Source organism: Callorhinchus milii, unplaced genomic scaffold (assembly GCF_018977255.1).
Source record: "Callorhinchus milii isolate IMCB2004 unplaced genomic scaffold, IMCB_Cmil_1.0 Scaffold3, whole genome shotgun sequence".
NCBI lineage: Eukaryota > Metazoa > Chordata > Chondrichthyes > Chimaeriformes > Callorhinchidae > Callorhinchus > Callorhinchus milii.
Window position 1 is genome coordinate 14893919 of NW_024704744.1, and position 18662 is coordinate 14912580.

Below are 18662 nucleotides of genomic sequence, written 5' to 3' on the forward strand. Positions count from 1 at the left end.
TTAAATTATGTAACGTATTAAACACGCCTCCAGCAGGCTACATCTTTTGTATAGACGCTGCATTTCTTTGTGCACAAAAGCCATCAATTAACATCAGAGCTGATTTCTCAGACAATAAGAGACTATTACATATAAAATAGAGTTCAAATGACAGCTTTGGATGATTATATCCGCAAAACCATATTTCTCTGTAGTGAAAGCACGATGCACAGATTAGAAATGAGAATCATTTTTTTTTAGGTATTTAATAAAAGCATAAACTAATACCAGAAAAACAGCATCACACTGTTTAACAGCAACTGATGGAGAGTAAACTCTGACTAAAGATCCAGCACAATCCCCCATTTCTCTATATTGGTTCCTTTGTTTGTAGGATTCCACAGTGTATTACCAACATTGTCCAACAGGACTCCAATAGCGCAGTTGCAGTTATGAATAGTTACCGTGCCTGTTAACTAACCTTTTATGAAGAGTGAAAAATCTGTCTTTTTGGTTACAGCCTTTGGATCATGGCCTTGAAGTTTAAATGTAGATTCTTTAGAAATTGCTTAAAATTGGTCTTAATTTAGAATCGGGGTTTTTGCTGTTTTAAAAAGATTCTGATTGTTGAACACTGACAAGTGATGAAAGTGATGAGTGTAGGCTCCCGTTGGCCCACTCTCCGATCGCTCGAGTCCCCTCACCATACCTGCTGACCTACGTGGACAGGGATATTAACTTTGACTCAGTTTGAATCCCGCGAGCAGGTTAGCTTATTTGGTACCTTCTGCTTGCAGGATTCAAACAATTACAATGTCGATGCTGGCATTGTAATAACACTTAGCTGGAGATTCTGGGTTAGCCAGACCAGATTCCCACCTTGCCCCCCCCAATCATTGGTCCAGCCATCCGATGTTTTAATTGTATTAATGGTTCATTTAGTACATAGTGGTGGATAATTGGCACCACTTGACATGAATATTCTGTTGTACTGCATATCTTTCTAATGAAATACTGGCCTCTGCTGGCAGGGATAATATTTGCACAAAAGTGGCTGGAGTTCTATAAAAGCTCATTAAAATAATAATCCCAGGATCCATTGAATACATGACAGTTTAAAGAATACAACCCAACTTGAATAACCTTGCGGCAAATCATGTTTGTACAACAATGTACTCTGTGTCAGAATGGAAGGATACCTTTTTAAAAAAAATCTTCAACACTGAAAGATCAATTTCTGCAACAAAACTGACATAAAATTCCTGCCCAATGAGTTTCTAATCTCTGGAGAGATATCTGGGAAAGACTAAACCCCTTTTGCTCCCAAGTGGAGGCAAACCACTCTCCCTCAATCCCTCCGCCTTGACCCTTCTCTACTTTTTCAAGTCCCGCCTGAAGATCTTCACCTTCAACCATGCTTACGGCAACCTCCCCATACCCACCCCCTCACCTCAGTCAAGCTCCGCCACTGTTAAGCGCTCTGAGACGCTATCCTGTGTGGAGGGCGCTGCATATGTGCAAGTAGTTGTTGTTTGTTGGGCGGGGGGCATCCCCATAGTTGGGTAGGGAATAAATAGCTGAGGTGACTCCAAGATGATGTATTTGTCAGCATCAAATCAACCCTCTGTGGCAGTCTCAAGAGTGTTTCAAGGGCAAACTATACAGTTAAATTACGATGGTTAAAACTCCAGCAATAGCTCACTGCACACTCTGGAGGCTCCAGCCTTGACTCTTGCCAACCTGTGCCTAATACTCTCCAGGATAAAGGTAAGCAAGGTGTGTCCCTCCAGGGAGAGTGCAAACTCCATTCCAGACCCAAGGAATTTTCCATGTGTAGATGACATATTTATGTGGAACTCCAGTCTGGTTTGGATACTCTTAAGCGTGGTGATGGGTTTTGGGTGAGTCAGACACGGGACGCCGCTAATGTAACGTTTTATAGTCACCACTATTAGCTTTGGTGTTGAATTAAGGGGAAAAGGAGATTTAGGGAAAATATAGAATTGAATCTTAAAATATTTAAAATTCTAATAGCAGTGATTTAAAACATGGCTAAAGTAACATACATATTATTATCTGTAAAGTACATGAACTACATACCTTTCATAGATGCTTTTCAGGGTGAGATGATCTGGTACACTATCAGTCTCTTCCAGGTACAGTATAAGCCAAGAGGTTCTGTAAGGCCATTGTTCTGTGAGGTTTATCCAAGAGGCAAGCCGATCCCAGTTAAAGCTAATCTGGTTAGCTCTTAGCAAACGGCCTGGAATGAAATTGAATTAAACCATCTTTGAAAGGCTTTATTAAAATCTCAACATCACCATGTGAGATTAAAACAAATTATAAAACTTACATTAAATGAAAATTAAATGCAACTTGCACGAAGACCCTGGAAAATGGTCAGTCAGTGGGGTTTATATGCCATTAAAATGTCCAAATTAAATGCATTTATATAATCCCATTCTGAATGTCAAAGGTAAAGTAAGGGAATTAACTTTACTAAAGTATGATTACTGATTTTATGGTGTGTTGTGCAAGTGTTACTGATACAAAGATAATATTTCCCTTTCATCAACCCACTCCTCTCCTGGACTACGTGCATGTGTACATGCAATGGGGAGAATATCAACTCTGCTCTCTGGGTTAGCGTGTCAGCCTGGCTCAGTTGGTGGCACTATCGCCTGAGTCAGAAGATTGTGGGTTCAAGCTCCACGTCGGAAGTGGAACTCACTTAGTCGAGATTGGCACTTCAATACAGGGGTGCTGAATTGTTGGGCCGTCCTTCTGATGAGACATTAAACCAAGGTCACATCTGTCTATTCGGGTGGACATTAAAGATCACATGGCACTAAGCGAAAGAAGAAGGGATTTTCTCCCCGTTTCGTGGCCAACAATCCCCTAAATAAAATTGGTCATTCGACTAATAGCTGTCTGTGGAATACTGCTATGTGCATTTAGGCTGCTCTGTTTGCCCATTAATACAAATCACTCCTCTTCACAGTAAAGCTTGTGGAGGGAAGTTGGGAAGTTCAGCTCAGGTGCAGACCCTCAACCGTCCAGCGCTTTGAGACACCCTCTCAGTATGAAATGTGCTATGTAAATGCAGTTTGTTGCGTTGTTTATTTTGCCTGCAGCTTCTTAAAGTATAACTGAATATAATATGCAAGGAGATGATAGGTTGTGAGTTCAGTGTATATAATAATAATAATCCTTGCATTTGATATTGCGCTTTTCACATCGGGAGGACGTCCCAAAGCGCTTCACAGAACACACTGTAAAGTGAATTGACTGTATATTTGTGGGCAAACGCGGCAGCCAATTGCGCACAGCAATGTCCCACAAACAGTCGTAGATTGAAAATGACCAATTTTTTTTATTATTGTTTTTGGTTTTGGAGGGATTATATCTTTGAGAAAGAAACCCTAGCAGGTGTTTTAATTTTTATTCTCCACTCTCTAGTAGACACTACACCTATACTGATCAGAAGGTTGAGGGACAATAATACCAATCCAGATTTGCCAAGGGCTATTGTCACTATTGCCAGCTCAAAATTGTTGCATTAATGTGCAAGGATTATTCAATCCAGTGGTGTTCTCCATGGAGACAACTTCTTATGATGCCTAAGACTGACAGAGATTTCCTGATAAAGAGGCAGGAGCATTAAAGAATGCACTCCATCAGTCAATTGTGAAGGTAGGTACAAGGAAATTCCACGTGAAAAGTATAAAATCAAGTTGATACTCACCTGTTACTGAAACAATGTTGAGCAATCGTCTCATGGTTTGAGGACTGATGTCACTGAACCAGTCTTCAGTAACCAGGAGCTTAGTCAGATCAAAAGACATCTGCCTTGTGACTTGTCGTTGCATCTGCCTCCGACGATATGTATCCTATCGATGTAACAATCGATTATGAGTACAAAGAGTTTGCAAGCTTTTCTTTAATTTAATCCATTTTCTCCATTCTCCCCTCTTCTAAATTTCCCTCATGCGACAGCATTCTGCACCAAAAGCTCATCACCATACTCCAGTCTCAACCAACATGACTGAAGGTTACTTCCTCACAATTTTCTTCCCTACAAGAAGAGCCTGCTCTCCACTCAGGACTTTCCCAATGAGATCGGGAAGTTAACATGCATAGAACAGATCCATGACATAATTTGTTACATCTCTCATATGCTGTGCCATTATCACAGAATGTCAGTTAGCCATACAGCTGGTTACACAGCCACATCGGTTACAATACTCTTGAGCTATCTATCCCACTTATAATCAAGGTATATTCTACGCTCAATTACACTTTAGACCTTAATTCAAACACTTATAAGCACACATTTCTTATTAGCTCTTAATTTTAGAAACTAGTGAAGACTGAGGGAGCGAGGACAACACTAGAATTGAAATGTTTTAAAGCTTCATAGTGGTTTAACCAGAGGAAAAATCCACTAGAATAGAATGCCATGTAACTACATGCCAACGATCTACATGTCCACTTATCCACATCAGGTTACAGCATGGAAGTGGACTCATCGCTGCGCTAGAGAGAAAATATGTCTAGCTGGTTGTGCTTTTGCCGCACAGAGTGTCTGTGAATCAGAAGGACAAAGATAAGACTTTATTTAACAATCTGAAGTGTAGTATGAGAGATGGGGGAATCAAATCAAGAGAAAGCTAGAGTCAGAGTGAGAGGAGGCAGAGAGAGAAAGATAAAGTGAAGTGTTGGCGCAGTGTGATACGACAGTGACAGTATAATTGTTTGGTTTGTACCATAGCCAATTTGTATTTCACATGATGACCAATTATCCACACTGAAAATGTGAGCAATACAAAACAAGCCCTACAGAAGATAGTGTTATAGAATTAAAATACTGGAATTAGGCCACAAATTTCGAAGATTGTTAATAGCACTATATTAAAATTAATTTCTTATCCACAACTCTCAGAACCCGATTAATGCAGATACAGACTCTCTTCCATAATTTTCTACATTTAAAGAATTATGGACCCAATATCATTCAATGGTTTATTTTAACTACTGTCAATTCAGATATTCTAATATTTTTACTTATAACAATCCAAATGAAAGCTTTATTAGATACAAATCCTGGATTTCCTGATAAATGGTAGCCTATTGACCTGTTCAGAATTCAATCTAGATGCAGAGTAGGCTAAGATTGAAAATATAAACAATACAAAACGTGACCTGCACAGTATAGTGTTATAGAATTAAAATGCTGGAGTAATGCCACAATTTTGAAAGATTAGTATTAGCACTATACTAAAATTCATATCTTATGTTGAACTGTAAAGTTCTCATCATGCAATTTTTAAAAATTAACATTCAAAATTAATATCATTGCTTACCCGTCTATTAAGTGCTGTCTTGCTACCCAATTTGGTCAATTCCCCTAGACTGTGCTGTGAAAGCTTCCTATCATTGTCTTCATGCCAACCTACAATTCAGAAATAGAGTATTAAAAAGATACCTAATGTCACAAATGATTTAAAAGGCAGAAAATGTATACTGTACATTTTGAATCATTGCTGAGATTCTTACCGATAGTTTCTGAATTTCCAACATCTCCATTAGAGGGTGCTGCTGCAAAAACCTTCTTTGCACTACTCAGTCCTCGGCTGTTTAGGTATACAGGTAGGTGGACTATATTACGCATATAGTCATGTCCATTTATATTAGAATCTCTTAAAACACTATTCAGATTTTGATTGATTGCCTTGATGATGATATGTGGGTCACTGGCAAATATGGCTATGAAGGGACCGACTGAAAACAAAACCCGAACCTGGAAGAAAAAGTGTTCAAAATAAAAAACAAAATCCTTAGGATATCCTGTAAAAATATAAACTGTTGATAAGATAAACTCCAGCACCATTTCAAGTTCTTTTGATTTACTGAACGTCTTTACTTGAAAAAGTGCTGATGATATCTTTGGGAATTAGCAATTTGAAAAGTTGTCTGCCAATTTAAGGGAACTAAATGAACATGAGAATGTCTAAAGCACCGATAGATGACAATACAGTTCCAGTATGAAATTGTTAAGAGGGAATTAACCTAAACAATTTATTGAGGTCTGCAATGAGATGGAACTAAATTGATACAAAGTAATGTGTGGCCCCCATGTGTGGGATCCATAAAATCCGTCAAACTATAGTGAGCCATTTTTTGAAGGATTTTTACTGTGCATGGGCACAACCATCTGGCACACAGGGAGCTAAAACAAAAAATGGTTGACTTCTGGGTAATTCGTCCACTTCAATGTAATTTCCTGTTTCCGCACAGGTGCAGAGTGAGAAGTGACATCATTGTGATCTGAAGAACTCGGCCATTTTAGTGTGAAAGGTGGCCAGCACCTGGCAAGCGAGTGAGCTGGCAACGCTCACAGAACAAAGAGCACAATGCTATAAGGGTTATAAACAAACTTGCACTATAGTGAAACATAGAACAGGAGCACCATACCATTACTTGTATCAGTCCAGTTCCTTCTCATGGCAGACTGCAATAACTTGTTCAAGCTTATACACTTGCAGTTAAAAAAAATAACCAAACTTCAACAAGTGAAACAAAGCAAAAAGGTTAAGAATTGTAATCCTACTCAATTATTGTCTAAATCTCTGATTGTGAGACTTTAAATGAATCAGGGATATGTATTTTAGGGCTACAATTAGTGCTACAGTGAAGCTCCCCACAAAGCTACTGTAGGCATAAACTAGTGGTGAATGAAAGAAGCAGGGTACCTACCGTGTCCAGCATTTGCAATACTTTGTCTTGTTCACATGCATCTAGTCCATCAATAACAATCACAAGTCTGGTCTGGTTCTGAGTGAAGCCATCAATAGATTTAGCCATCCGGGCCATTAATTCCACTTCACACTTTAGAACCTTTCAAAGCAAATAGAACACATTTTACCAACAAAAAATGGCAATCTTACAAGTATGATTTCTAATTCACAAAAAGCAGATTCCTTTTGTTTGTTTTTTTGGTCAGCCAAGTGTCTGGCACATGACGAAACCCATCCCAATGCTTACGAGTATCCCAACCAGATTGAGAGTTCCACATATGTAACCCATCTACAGTACAAAATGTCCCTGTGTATGGAATGTGCTCTCTCTCCCTCAAGGGATGCACCTACTGACCTAATTGCTGAAAGTTACCTGCAGTTTGGCAAGAGTCAAGGCTTGGAGGTCATAGAGTATACCCTGGGATCAAACCACATAGCAAACCACTGAAAGCAATGAGGGGCAAGTCTCCCACTAATTGTCCAGCTAGGACCACCCTAGCTAAAAAAATTTTGAGTTGTGGGTTTTTTGAGGTGTGAATGGTCAACTCCAGGAAATGGTGCAGCCCTGCAGGAAGCACTCAAGGTAGTAATACATAAAATCATTATGTTTTTGCCAAAGAGAAAGCAGAGAAACATGCTGCAAGTGTAGGATGAAATAAATCCATTAGTTCCAAAAGTAGCTAAATAATTTACATTGAATTGTATTACATTTATTTATACTAATCTTATAATAAGAAAAATAATCATTGCAATTGTTACACATCCTTTCCTGTCAGGACATCTCAAATTGCTTCACAGGATTTCTTTGAGGGGTTATAACAATTTTTTTGTAAGCGAACGTGGCAGTCCATTTGCACACAGCAATGTCCCATGAACAGGCATGAATTGAATGACCAATTTAATTTGGAGACTGTTAGGAAACTCCCTTTCTCTTTTTGAACAGTGTCATAGGATCTTTAATGTCCACTTGAACAGGCAGACAGGATCTCAAGTTTAATATCTCATCCGAAGAATGATACTTCAGACAACTCAGCATTCCCCCAGCACTGCATTGGAATATCAGTGCAGACTGTGAACTCATAAGTCCTAAATTAGGGCTTGAGCTCACAACCTTCTGACTCAAGAGTCAAGACTGCCATAAAATTAGCCAGGCTGAGCAAAGCTTTTTCAAACAGGGAATGAAAAAAGTACAGTGTATAACCATACTCTGTATGATGATCAACTATGAAGCTGCATGTTATTTGTTGCAACATTAACAATATGAACCAATCTACCCTGCAAAGAAAAGTTGATCAAAATTAGAAAGCGGATTAAACTCATTGATCTAGTAATACAAATCAACCATGCAAATATTTTAATGTTCTTCCTCATTCACTTTTTTTCTCACTCACTACATCACAGAAAATAATTAACTTATAGGATTTTGAGTGTGCAAAATACTTACTTTCATAAATCCTTCTGGCTTTAGTTTGTGAAGTTTTGAAGCTGCTTGCAAGACTCGTTTTCTCTGAGAGTGAAGGACAGAATCTAGCACCTGCCACCATGTCTGGCAGTTAAGGATCACAGCCAGGCCAACAATACAGGCAATAGATATCAGAACAGCGTTTATTGTCAAGTGTTCTTTGTCCACCTTGAAAATGGCCAACAATATGATCCCAGCAATGAAACAGCCCAGAATAAAAATGAAGATGACAAATGATGGGACGCAGCAGGTCTTTTTCCATTTCTTGACTCCTTTTTTACCTTGTGAAAGATAGAACTATTGTTAGTGTGTTTTTCATTCATCCTATTTTTTGAAGTCAGTGTCCATGATGTCCGTTCTATGTATGAAATCTATATGTGAACATTATATTCCTCCTGTTTATTTTGTCTAACTATTTATCTTTAAAGAAATTAAAGGGAATATTTTATTTGAAAATTTGCATAACTAGCAATTATTCGTTCCAATCTGTACTCAGTATATAGGTAACATAACAAATTCACATGAATGTACTAGTTATAAAAGAACCAGTTATGCATTAAACTTTCTGTGCTGTCTATACCCATGGTGATGATCACAGTCATGGTGATGATCACAGTCGAGAAATACCTGACGTTTTGCAACTTGTGAAAATAAAGCTAGGAGGAAGTAGTTTGCACTAACATTTTCAGAATATTTTCAACTGAAGTTGGAGCAAATTTGGTGGCTACATATGTTTAAAAATAAAACAGGGTGAATTGAAATGCAATGCTTGAATAGAATAAGATAAACATTGACAAAATGTGACCTTTAATCACATATGTTATGACGTCTACACCAGTAAACAAAACAAGTTATTCTCATACAAGAATCATACCTTGGGTATCTTCAGTCTTGAAGACTCTGAAGAGTCTTGATGCAAGAAAACCAAACTCTCTTTCACAGGCATCAGAGAGAGTTGCAATCATCTCAGCCGTAGATGTTTCTCCACCAACACTAGAAAGCCTGTTGTAGTCTGTGAAAAGAAACCTTTCAAACGACAAAGATAAATTAAAATACTGAAACTCACTGAATGCAATCACTGAAGACAATAATTATTGATGACAATGGTTCAATACTCTGTAAGGCAACACTAATGTACACATTAATTCTACCCAAATAATCTTACACTTCAGCTTCAGAATAAAAATGACAGAAAACTTATAGTTTTAACAAAAAGCTACCATTTGGGTTTAAACTAGATAAAGTGCCATAATGCAGAACAACAAAATGATCACAAGAGAGGTTCAGATGAAGAAGGCTCTTCAATCAATTTGGTCCTTTCAGAATACTCTCCTTACAAGGCGCTATACAAATGTAATTTTGTTTTTGTTACCATCCTCCTATCACAGCATCCAGTTTCTTAAATGAGTCCCATGCATCCCATTTAAAATTTTGGACAATTCTTTTAAGCCACTCTGTGAAATATTGTATCATAATACATAAAATTAGGACCTTTACCTAACAGGTAATGCTCTGGATGTCTGTTCTGGCAGTTGTGGCGGGTTCACAAACATCAGTTTAAGTAGGAGCTCCAGGTAGCTGATTTGCCGAGCAAGCCTAGTACTCAGCACCCAGGCCCAATTCCAATTCTCTCCTTCTTGCCGACCACCAAAATAAATAATTGCTTTGAAACACAAAATTAAATTAATTATAATTGGAACACTGTTTCATCCATAGGCATAACAGTAATAACTTAAATGGTGCCCAAAACACTAGTTGCAACATTATCCACAAAGGTTCACTGTAAATAGAATAAAATCTAGCATTAGGAATTTGCTACGAGATGTGGATTTCAAGTGTTCTCTAGACACATTAATACTAATGTTCACCACAGAACCAAACCAATGAAAGATCAAATGGAGGTTCACAAAACAACAATGAAGTAGTCAGTATAGCAGGCTAACAGTAGCAAAATTTATTGTGCTCTCAAATGCTTATGTAAATTTACAAGTCACTTTTAGGAACATTGGAACAGGAATAGACCATTCAGCCCCTCGAGCCTGTTCCACCATTCTATAAGATCTTGGCTGATCTGTACCTCAACTCCAATTACCCACTCTTGCCCTATATCCCTTGATACCCTTACCTAACAAATATCTATCCAACTCCATTTACAACTATTAAGTGTGGTGCAAATAAGGTGTACCACTGCAGTAATAATAATAATAATCCTTACATTTGATATAGCGCTTTTCACGTCGGGAGGACGTAAACATGGATACAGTGCAGCTGTTTTGGGGCTCATTTTCTGGACTCATTTGCAATCTTCCCCCTTATACTTGTGACTTCCTTTTCACTTGGGTGTTATTTTACTGGCATCTGTAATTTTATTTATTTTTTGAAGCCAAATTGCTTCCCATTTTTAATTTTTCTCCCCTTCATTAGAAGCCAATGATTCCCATTGAAGAACACACGTATAGATACTGGTAGCTGATACTCCAATACCTCACCCTTAGTGTCCATATTTCACATGTGAGTGTTGCTGGGCTAGTTGTTCATAGGTACATAACAGTAAAATGCAATTCTGTCCTCATCCAATATCTATCTATGCATACTTTGAGGATTTGAATGTGTCTAAACATAATATCTGCAACAGATTTGTTGCATTAATTCCAACTTGTGCTTTGCAAATATGATTGCCAAATTTGCAGCCAAGTTCCACGTGCGTTTTGCTCGTCAGTCTTTTTATGGACTTTGCTGTTTTGAGGTTTATGATACACCGGTTGCAAATTTCATAATCTGATCTTCATAAATATGCTGCTCATAATTAATGCAACAAGTTCACCTTGCAGCTGTTGCATTTCACGGTTCAATGTGATGTCAAAAAAAACAAAAAATAGTTCACAGTGAAATGAATTGCTTGGCTTGACAGAGGTTATACAATGGCACCAGACAATTCATAAGAGGATATAGAGGCAGACAGAATGTTGGGAGCTGAAAAGCAGGATTATAAGGGAATTAAAAACCTGGAATGCAATAAAAGCCACTTCAGCCTGCAGCAAGCAGATTACCATTCTTTTCCCTCTCAGGAGTTACAACTCTCTTAAGGTTGCTCAAATACCTTTGCTTATAACTAGGACAAACAGGAATTTAACTGTGCAGAACAGGGCTAGGCACCAAAATGCACTGCAACCGAAATTTTCAGCACCATTTTTAACTCAGAAAATAGTGGCCAGGCATAATTTTTAAAAAAAGCATATATTTCTTTCAAGTTCCCTCCAAAATAAATCACAGAAAAAAATGTTGTGTTCGTATACAATTAACCCCTCAATTCAAAGCTTCTCTTGCAATTTGTGAGGTTAGCAATTATGGATATTTATTCAATTTAATTTGCAGTAAAATGTATGTTTCCTCCATTTATTTTGGCTGCTATTGAACATTTTAATAAATTTAGTAAAAATGCTCAATATGAATAGTCCGTTTACTTAAAAATGAAAAATCAGCATCTCAGAGAGATATTTTTATTACAAGTGCATTTATGAATTGATCTGAGGTATTAGGGGATTATTCAGTTCAGAACCCACATGCAATTTGTTAAATGGAACATCTAGACACAGAAGAATTAATTCGGCTCTCTCTGCCAATTGTAGCAATCTAGTCAATTATCACCCATAAAGGAAAATCCCAAACACACATCGAAGATTAACTGCATTTAGTCTCCAGAGTGATTAAATGATTAAAACAGACATTTGTGAATTCACAACCAACCAAATTGGTTGGTCACTGAAAAAAAAATACCTGCCTGTATATACTTTTCCTTCTTCATGGTACTAATGGCTCTCTTCAGTTTATAAACGCACTAAGGGAGCACCTGTATATCAGCATTCCTAACACAATGAGAGTGGCCTATTATCCTCTATTGATACTTATATGATAGAGAAAAGCTCTGTAGCAAATGAAAAGGCTATGGGCAAATGATGCTGATAGAAAGCAGCAACCATAAGTAAAGGGGTCTGAGGCCAGTGGAAAACGAGGAAGGGATCAAAAAATAAGGTGAAGAAGTGAAAAAATGAAAACACATTGGGCTTATCTGATGACTAGTTAAAGCAAAACTTTCACGTTGCTTCACTTAGCAAATGGTGCCTGCTAACTCCCATTGTTCCTGCATTGTATAATGAGAGCCAGAGAGCTGCGAGTGGGAGCCAACAGTTCTTCTGAGAACATGATCAGATTGCATTTGTACAACAAATTATACATACCAAAAAAGATGTAAAGAAGAGCAAGTAAACTCAGCCCAACTGCAATGCCAAGCTTGTGACAAACTGTGAAGCCAAGAAGTATTCCTGTTCCCACACAGGTCAAGAGGGTAATAAACACCACCGCCCAGGAGAACTGGAAGAGAGGATCCACTTGCTGCCCTGCAAATGTCTTCATTTCATCTACAAGTAGAAGTGAAACATTAGCCTGATACACAGAAATTATGCAGTTAAATTATTTACTGTCAATTTCTTCTTGATCACATTTTCCTTTCAAACTTCAGACTCCAAATTTATTTTAATCCAGTTATAAACTCAAGTGCCTTTGGATGTAAATAACCTCTCCCTCTCTATAATTTTTTTTAAACCAATAATTATTTCTAAAATAATGAACTATAAAATGCAAACGAATTGGGAAACAATCCTTTTTCCAGACTGCTTGAACAACATTAGGAATACTGCTGGTACTGTTAGACATACCCGAGGATTCTAAATACATGAGGAAGAGCAACCTAACCAATATGGTCCCTGGGTATATTAACATTTTAGACCAGTGGTGGCCAACTTGTGGCTCACGGGCCAGACGTGGCACATGAGGCTGTCAAGAAGCTCCACCCCCTTCATCCCCCAAAACATTTGAGCTAGTCTAGCTTAAGGTAAGCTTGTTCAATCAATCAATGAGTTTCCACATTTTTTTCTTGATTGAATTTCCTTGATTTAATATATGATATTTAATATATAAATCAAGAAATATTCAACCAAAATTTATTTTGATGGACAACCAAAAAGGTTGGCCACAACTGTTTTGGATCAAATTAGACATGACTGTATCTAGTTCCCCTCAGTTTCCCTTATAGTGAAATGACTAGAATCTTTTTTTGCACGTAAAAGCTGGACAAATAAGGTTGGGATATCATTGAATACCATAATACCTATAGATATATGTGAAATCGCAGAGGTATTTTACCTTCAAGTTTTTTCAAAAGAAATGATTTTCCACTTCCCCACTGTGCATACAGCCCCACACAAATTGGTGGCTGCATAGTTGGCTCACTGAGAATATCTGCCAGTGCACTGCTGTACAGATCATAGCCAAGCATATCCCCATCCGTCTCCATTGGAGAGAGGTGTCCTGTGATTAAAAAAATATATATGTATACACACACACACAGCTCAGTTAACATATCAAATTAAATTAATTAAATTAATTTTTTTTATCAGCTTGAAAATCGTTTCTCACCATTTCTCTTGGATGTAAAAAAATATTTAAATGTTAAGAAACAATTGAAAAGAAACATTTGTTTGATATTCAGTAACAGAATTTCAAATCACAGGGAAATGGGAAAAAAGAACAAAGAACTAGAAAATTAGAAAAGGAGGAAAAAAAGAACTAAAGAAATTGAGTTTAAAATAAGATATTGCTTTAGTTCATGCTAACTATATATACTGAGCTCCTCTGGAACTCCAAACAGTCCAAAATACCTCTATATTGCTTACTGAGGCCGAATGCAATTAGCCCTGAGATTTGGCTATAGTAATTCCATGTTTCACAGAAGAAATATGCTTGCTGAATTATGAAAGCCAGCCGCCTCACAGAAACTGACTTGAGTGATAATTGTTAAACATCAAAATCTATCATTAAGTCCATAGCAACTCACATAACGAGGTCAATTTAATCCCACTGTACCAAGTGCAAGTGTTATCACTATATCCCTTCAGCCCCTTTCATCTGCTTGTCTACTTCCCTCTTGAAAGCTACAAGACTATCTCTACCAGCCTACTCGCAGGGCATTTCACATCCCAACTGTGAATGGAAAATTTTCTTCTAAATCCTCCTTTCCTCCTATAATATAATTCTTGCACTTGGTATAGTGCCTTTTACATTGGGAGGATGTCCCAAAGCGCTTCACATGACTTACTGTATCTGTAGGTAAACGCTGCTGCCCACAGCAATAAAGGCTGTGAACTATTGAAAGTGCATGAGAAAACATTATGAAGGGAGAAGACAAAATTCTACTCTCCCTTTCTTTTTCATATTTGAGTTGATTAGATGTTAATCTAAATAGGATATAAATCTTTGCAACTGAGGTTTGTTTAATAGCTGACATGCAGGATTACGGGATGCCTGCTTCTGCGTACACTGGCAAAGTACAGGGACATGTACACGCAATTCCTTTGGCCATGTGTAAGGGAAAATGTGCCTGTTTTTCGCTGAAGATAGTTCAGCATTTTGAAATTTGAAAATTAGTAAGGATATACTGCTCTGTGGGGGGGGGACATTTCTGTTTAATGTTTGTTATATATTTTTATAGTATTAAGCAAAGTGTCTATGTTTTAGGTTTAGAAAATGTTCTTGTAGATTCTGGTTGGACTAATTGGGAATCTGGTTCCTTCTTCACATAAACAGTGACCGTGAGGTTATGGTATTTGTGTCGAAAGGTGTATTCTCAAGGAACATACATGATGTAGTGGAAATCCCCCTCCCCTGGTAGATCTAGTTTGGTGGCAATATTATCAAAGTTTTTCTGACTCTTTCCTATATTCCACTCTTTGATGATGCTTTTGGTCATTTCCCCCCCATATTTGGCTCCTACCCGCAGCTAAGGTGCCAAGCCAGCACTGTTCCTCAGGATGTCCTCTCAACATGCTACGTAAATGAAAACTTCTATAAGTGATGAAAGTATAAAGGTCCCACAAAAAATATATAGCATTCAGATTATATTGGACTATGGAGAGCAATAATTGCACATCAGCACATAGATGATGTTCTATGGTTTCCCTTGCTATGATGGCAAGTATTAATGACCCATCATTCATTGAAGTTATATAGCACCAGGACCTCAAAAGGCACAGTTTGAGATCTGGGTTTAGCAAGGAGGCTTGTGTTCTCAATGCACTTCAGGCTATTGGACTTAAATGTGAATGTAATCTCTCGGGAATGAGATCAACTGTGCTTTTTCTACTACCTCCAGTTTTGTGAATTTATTAGGACTGAGATCACTGAATCCTATGAACATTGGCTGAGGTCTCAACTTGGTTTCCATGACAGATAACTCGTTTATTCTCACTACCCCTTAGGTAAAAAAGAAAATAATAATCCTTGAATCTGATATAGCACCTTATCACATCATGGAGAGGTCTCAAAGCGCTTCACAAGATATACTGTAAAGTGGATATTTTGTGAGCGAAACACTGCAGCCAGTTGCTCTCAGCACTCTCCTACAATAGCCATTGAGTGAGTGACCAATTTTATTGTGGCGATTTGCTGACCTGGAGAAACTCCCTTTTCAAATTGTGCCATGGGATCTTTAATATCCACCTGGACAGGCAGATGGGAACTTGGTTTAACGTCTCATCTGAAGGACGACACATCTGACAATGCCACCCCCCTCCCAGCACTGCATTAGACTGATTTCAAGTTCCGGACATGGGGCTTGAACCCACAGTCTTCTGACTTAGAGGTGAAAGTGTTACCACTACCCAGGCTGACACACACAAAAATAAACAAATCCTTACATGTAGCCTGTCTATGGAAATGTAGACATATATCCTTTGGATAAATAATGTACATTTGGTTATTTCCACTGTTTAAGAAAGGCTTATCCAAAAAATGCCTTTTTAGCTTGAAAGGGCCCAATACACTTTTAAAAAAATTAAAGCAGGCTTCAACCATCAACCAATTTCAGTCTGTTGGCTGCAAGTACTGGGATCACTGCGAAGTGATTAATTGAGCCTCCAGCAATTATTTAAATTGTCAATAGCCATCTCATTCTCTATATAAAACAGGAATACTATAATGGTAGTCCAGTTTTTCTGAATGAACTACGTTTTTGCAAAAAGCTGCTTTCCAGAAGGCTATGTTTTCTTATTTTTTGTGCTGTGTTAACTTGTGCTCAGTACGTTCTGCCTAGTGTTTTAACAGTTTATTCCTTTAGATTCCTGTTGGCAAGTTCAACAGTCAGTGATTTCATCATGGATAATGCATATGGGTTCAGTGATATGGACTATGGTTCCAAAGGTCAAAATGATGAGTGAAGTCTTTGAAGATATTCACCATATTTTAGAGCTCTTGCTAGAGACTCTTTTAGCCTTGTGCTTAAAACAAATAATACTGTATGTAGAATTATTCCATTCATGGCGTTAATTTTGGACGCTTCCGTTCCCTAATCATATTGTGGAAGATCCCCTATACTCTCCAATTATAGCAAAAGAGTTCACCAGATGCAATTTTCTCTCCCCTCACCCACTGAGTATTGTTCCAGATGTCCAAGATCACAGGTGACACTCAGCTCTCCAGAATATCTTCTGGGATAATAATAATTCTTGCATTTGATATAGCCCCTTATCACATCTCCGAGATGTCTCAAAGCACTTCATAGAATATACTGTAAAGTGAATTGACAGTAAATTTTGTGGGCAAAACATGGCAGTCAATGGCATAGCATTGTCCGACAAATAGTCGTGGATTGAAGTTACCTATTTATTTTAAAAAGCAATTATTATCCCCGGAAAAGCGATCTGTCACTCGACTAACAACCGGGTTCCTACTTACTGCTAGGTAAACTGAGGCGCGTGGAGTAAGGAAACTTGCTCAACATTTCACCCTGCTCGGGAATCAAACCCTGGTCTCTCATTTGCGAGGCGAGTGCTCTAACCACTGAGCTACAGGGATGTAATTCTGGGAAATGCAACTTTTTTTAATGTAGCTTTGTTAATTGTTGAAAAAATGACCACTCTGCTTAAATGGAATGAACGAACCCTCTTTATTAACAGTCATGACTACACACTTTTTTGTTGATTATCCTCATCATACACCTTAGGTTTAACTATTTTGTCTTATCATCCAGTTCTGACCTTGCTATTGCTCTTGTTGTACTCTTTACTTGCTGAAAATTATAAATGAAAAGTTTAGAAGGAAAACAATAATAAATACAGTAAGAATTCAAGAAAATAAACAAAATTAATGTCAAATCAGGAAGGGATAGGATCAGGAGCAAAACGTCAGTGACAATTGTCTATAAAGACACCCAGTGAATGAACTCTGCATGCAGGCTGAATAAAAAAGGCTGAATACTGGAAATATACATTGTGATCCCGGATAGAGAGCTAAATTATTACCCTATAATGTAGAAGTCATCACCCTGTAAATGCAGGTGAGAGTAAACAACGAGTAAAGCAAAATCAATATCTGAAATAAGGAGAGAGAACCAGTTTCTGAGGTTCATATTGTGACATGTTCCTCTTACGAATCTACTAAGAAACACATAGATCCTCTTGGAAGATAGTTTGATTAGATCACAACTGTTTACACAGTTAGACAAGCTCTCGGACATCATGTCTCTCCTGTCTAGCAGTTTTCTTGTCTTCATAAGAACTTAATAGATCCAAAGAGGTGGAGGCACTTCTGTAGAATGTCAGCACAAGCTCATCTGTGTACTTCAGTCCAGAAGCATCTGGTATAATTACACATCATCACTTCAGCTAAATCAGACAACATTTCTTGGAAAGAAGCCATGAGGAGTTATCACTACACTCCCTCTATCCAATCCCTAAGGTTACCCTTCCACCATTTAGATATTTTTCAATTTCAATGACCCCTCTCTTCAAGACATGATTCAGGCTGGGATATACACCCCCCCCACACACACACACACGCGCGCGCGAGCGCACATGGAACTCGGTCGTTCAGTTTGGATTTTCTTAAGCATCTGTTCAACAGACAGCTGACCAAAATATGATACACCTCAAACATAACCGTGAACTATACATCAAAAATAAGTTTTTTTTAAAAGTTGATTATGGAACATTTTCCACAAATGTCTGTTGAAACAAGAGTCCTTAAGAGCATTTAAAAGAGATTTCGAGAAAAACTATTAAAAGGAAAACCGCATCGGTTAGGCTAAATAATTTTAGTGGGTGAATGTAGCACCAGCACATAATGGGGAATGGCATCTATGCTGCAAACTTTCTACCAATCTGTGAACTGCATCCTTGTATCCTATTTGCACACATCGTGCCTATGGATAGCGCAAGCTCACCTACTGGTTTGACTGATTACAGAAGATGTCAAACATTGAGAACTGAACAGTCAAAGACATTTTTGCCCACAAAATAGTCAATTTACTTTACAGTATATTCTGTGAAGCTCTTTGAGATGTCTTGAAGACACGATAAGGCACTATATCAAAT

The 18662-nt window shown here is 37.9% G+C and overlaps 1 protein-coding gene across 8 annotated transcripts in view; it reads right to left on the bottom strand.

Annotated features, from left to right (window-relative positions):
• LOC103187116 (kinase D interacting substrate 220) overlaps nt 1-18662 on the bottom strand; it is a 70786-nt gene that overhangs the window by 30489 nt on the left and 21635 nt on the right. For all 8 annotated transcript variants that reach the window (XM_007906468.2, XM_007906467.2, XM_007906474.2 and 5 more), the window contains 10 exons: nt 13441-13605; nt 12477-12656; nt 9736-9901; nt 9113-9264; nt 8221-8519; nt 6736-6876; nt 5536-5779; nt 5343-5431; nt 3725-3869; nt 2080-2242 (listed from right to left, as the gene is read on the bottom strand). In XM_007906468.2, coding sequence (XP_007904659.2) covers nt 2080-2242; nt 3725-3869; nt 5343-5431; nt 5536-5779; nt 6736-6876; nt 8221-8519; nt 9113-9264; nt 9736-9901; nt 12477-12656; nt 13441-13605 — 1744 coding nt within the window. The remainder of the gene's footprint in view (nt 1-2079; nt 2243-3724; nt 3870-5342; nt 5432-5535; nt 5780-6735; nt 6877-8220; nt 8520-9112; nt 9265-9735; nt 9902-12476; nt 12657-13440; nt 13606-18662) is intronic.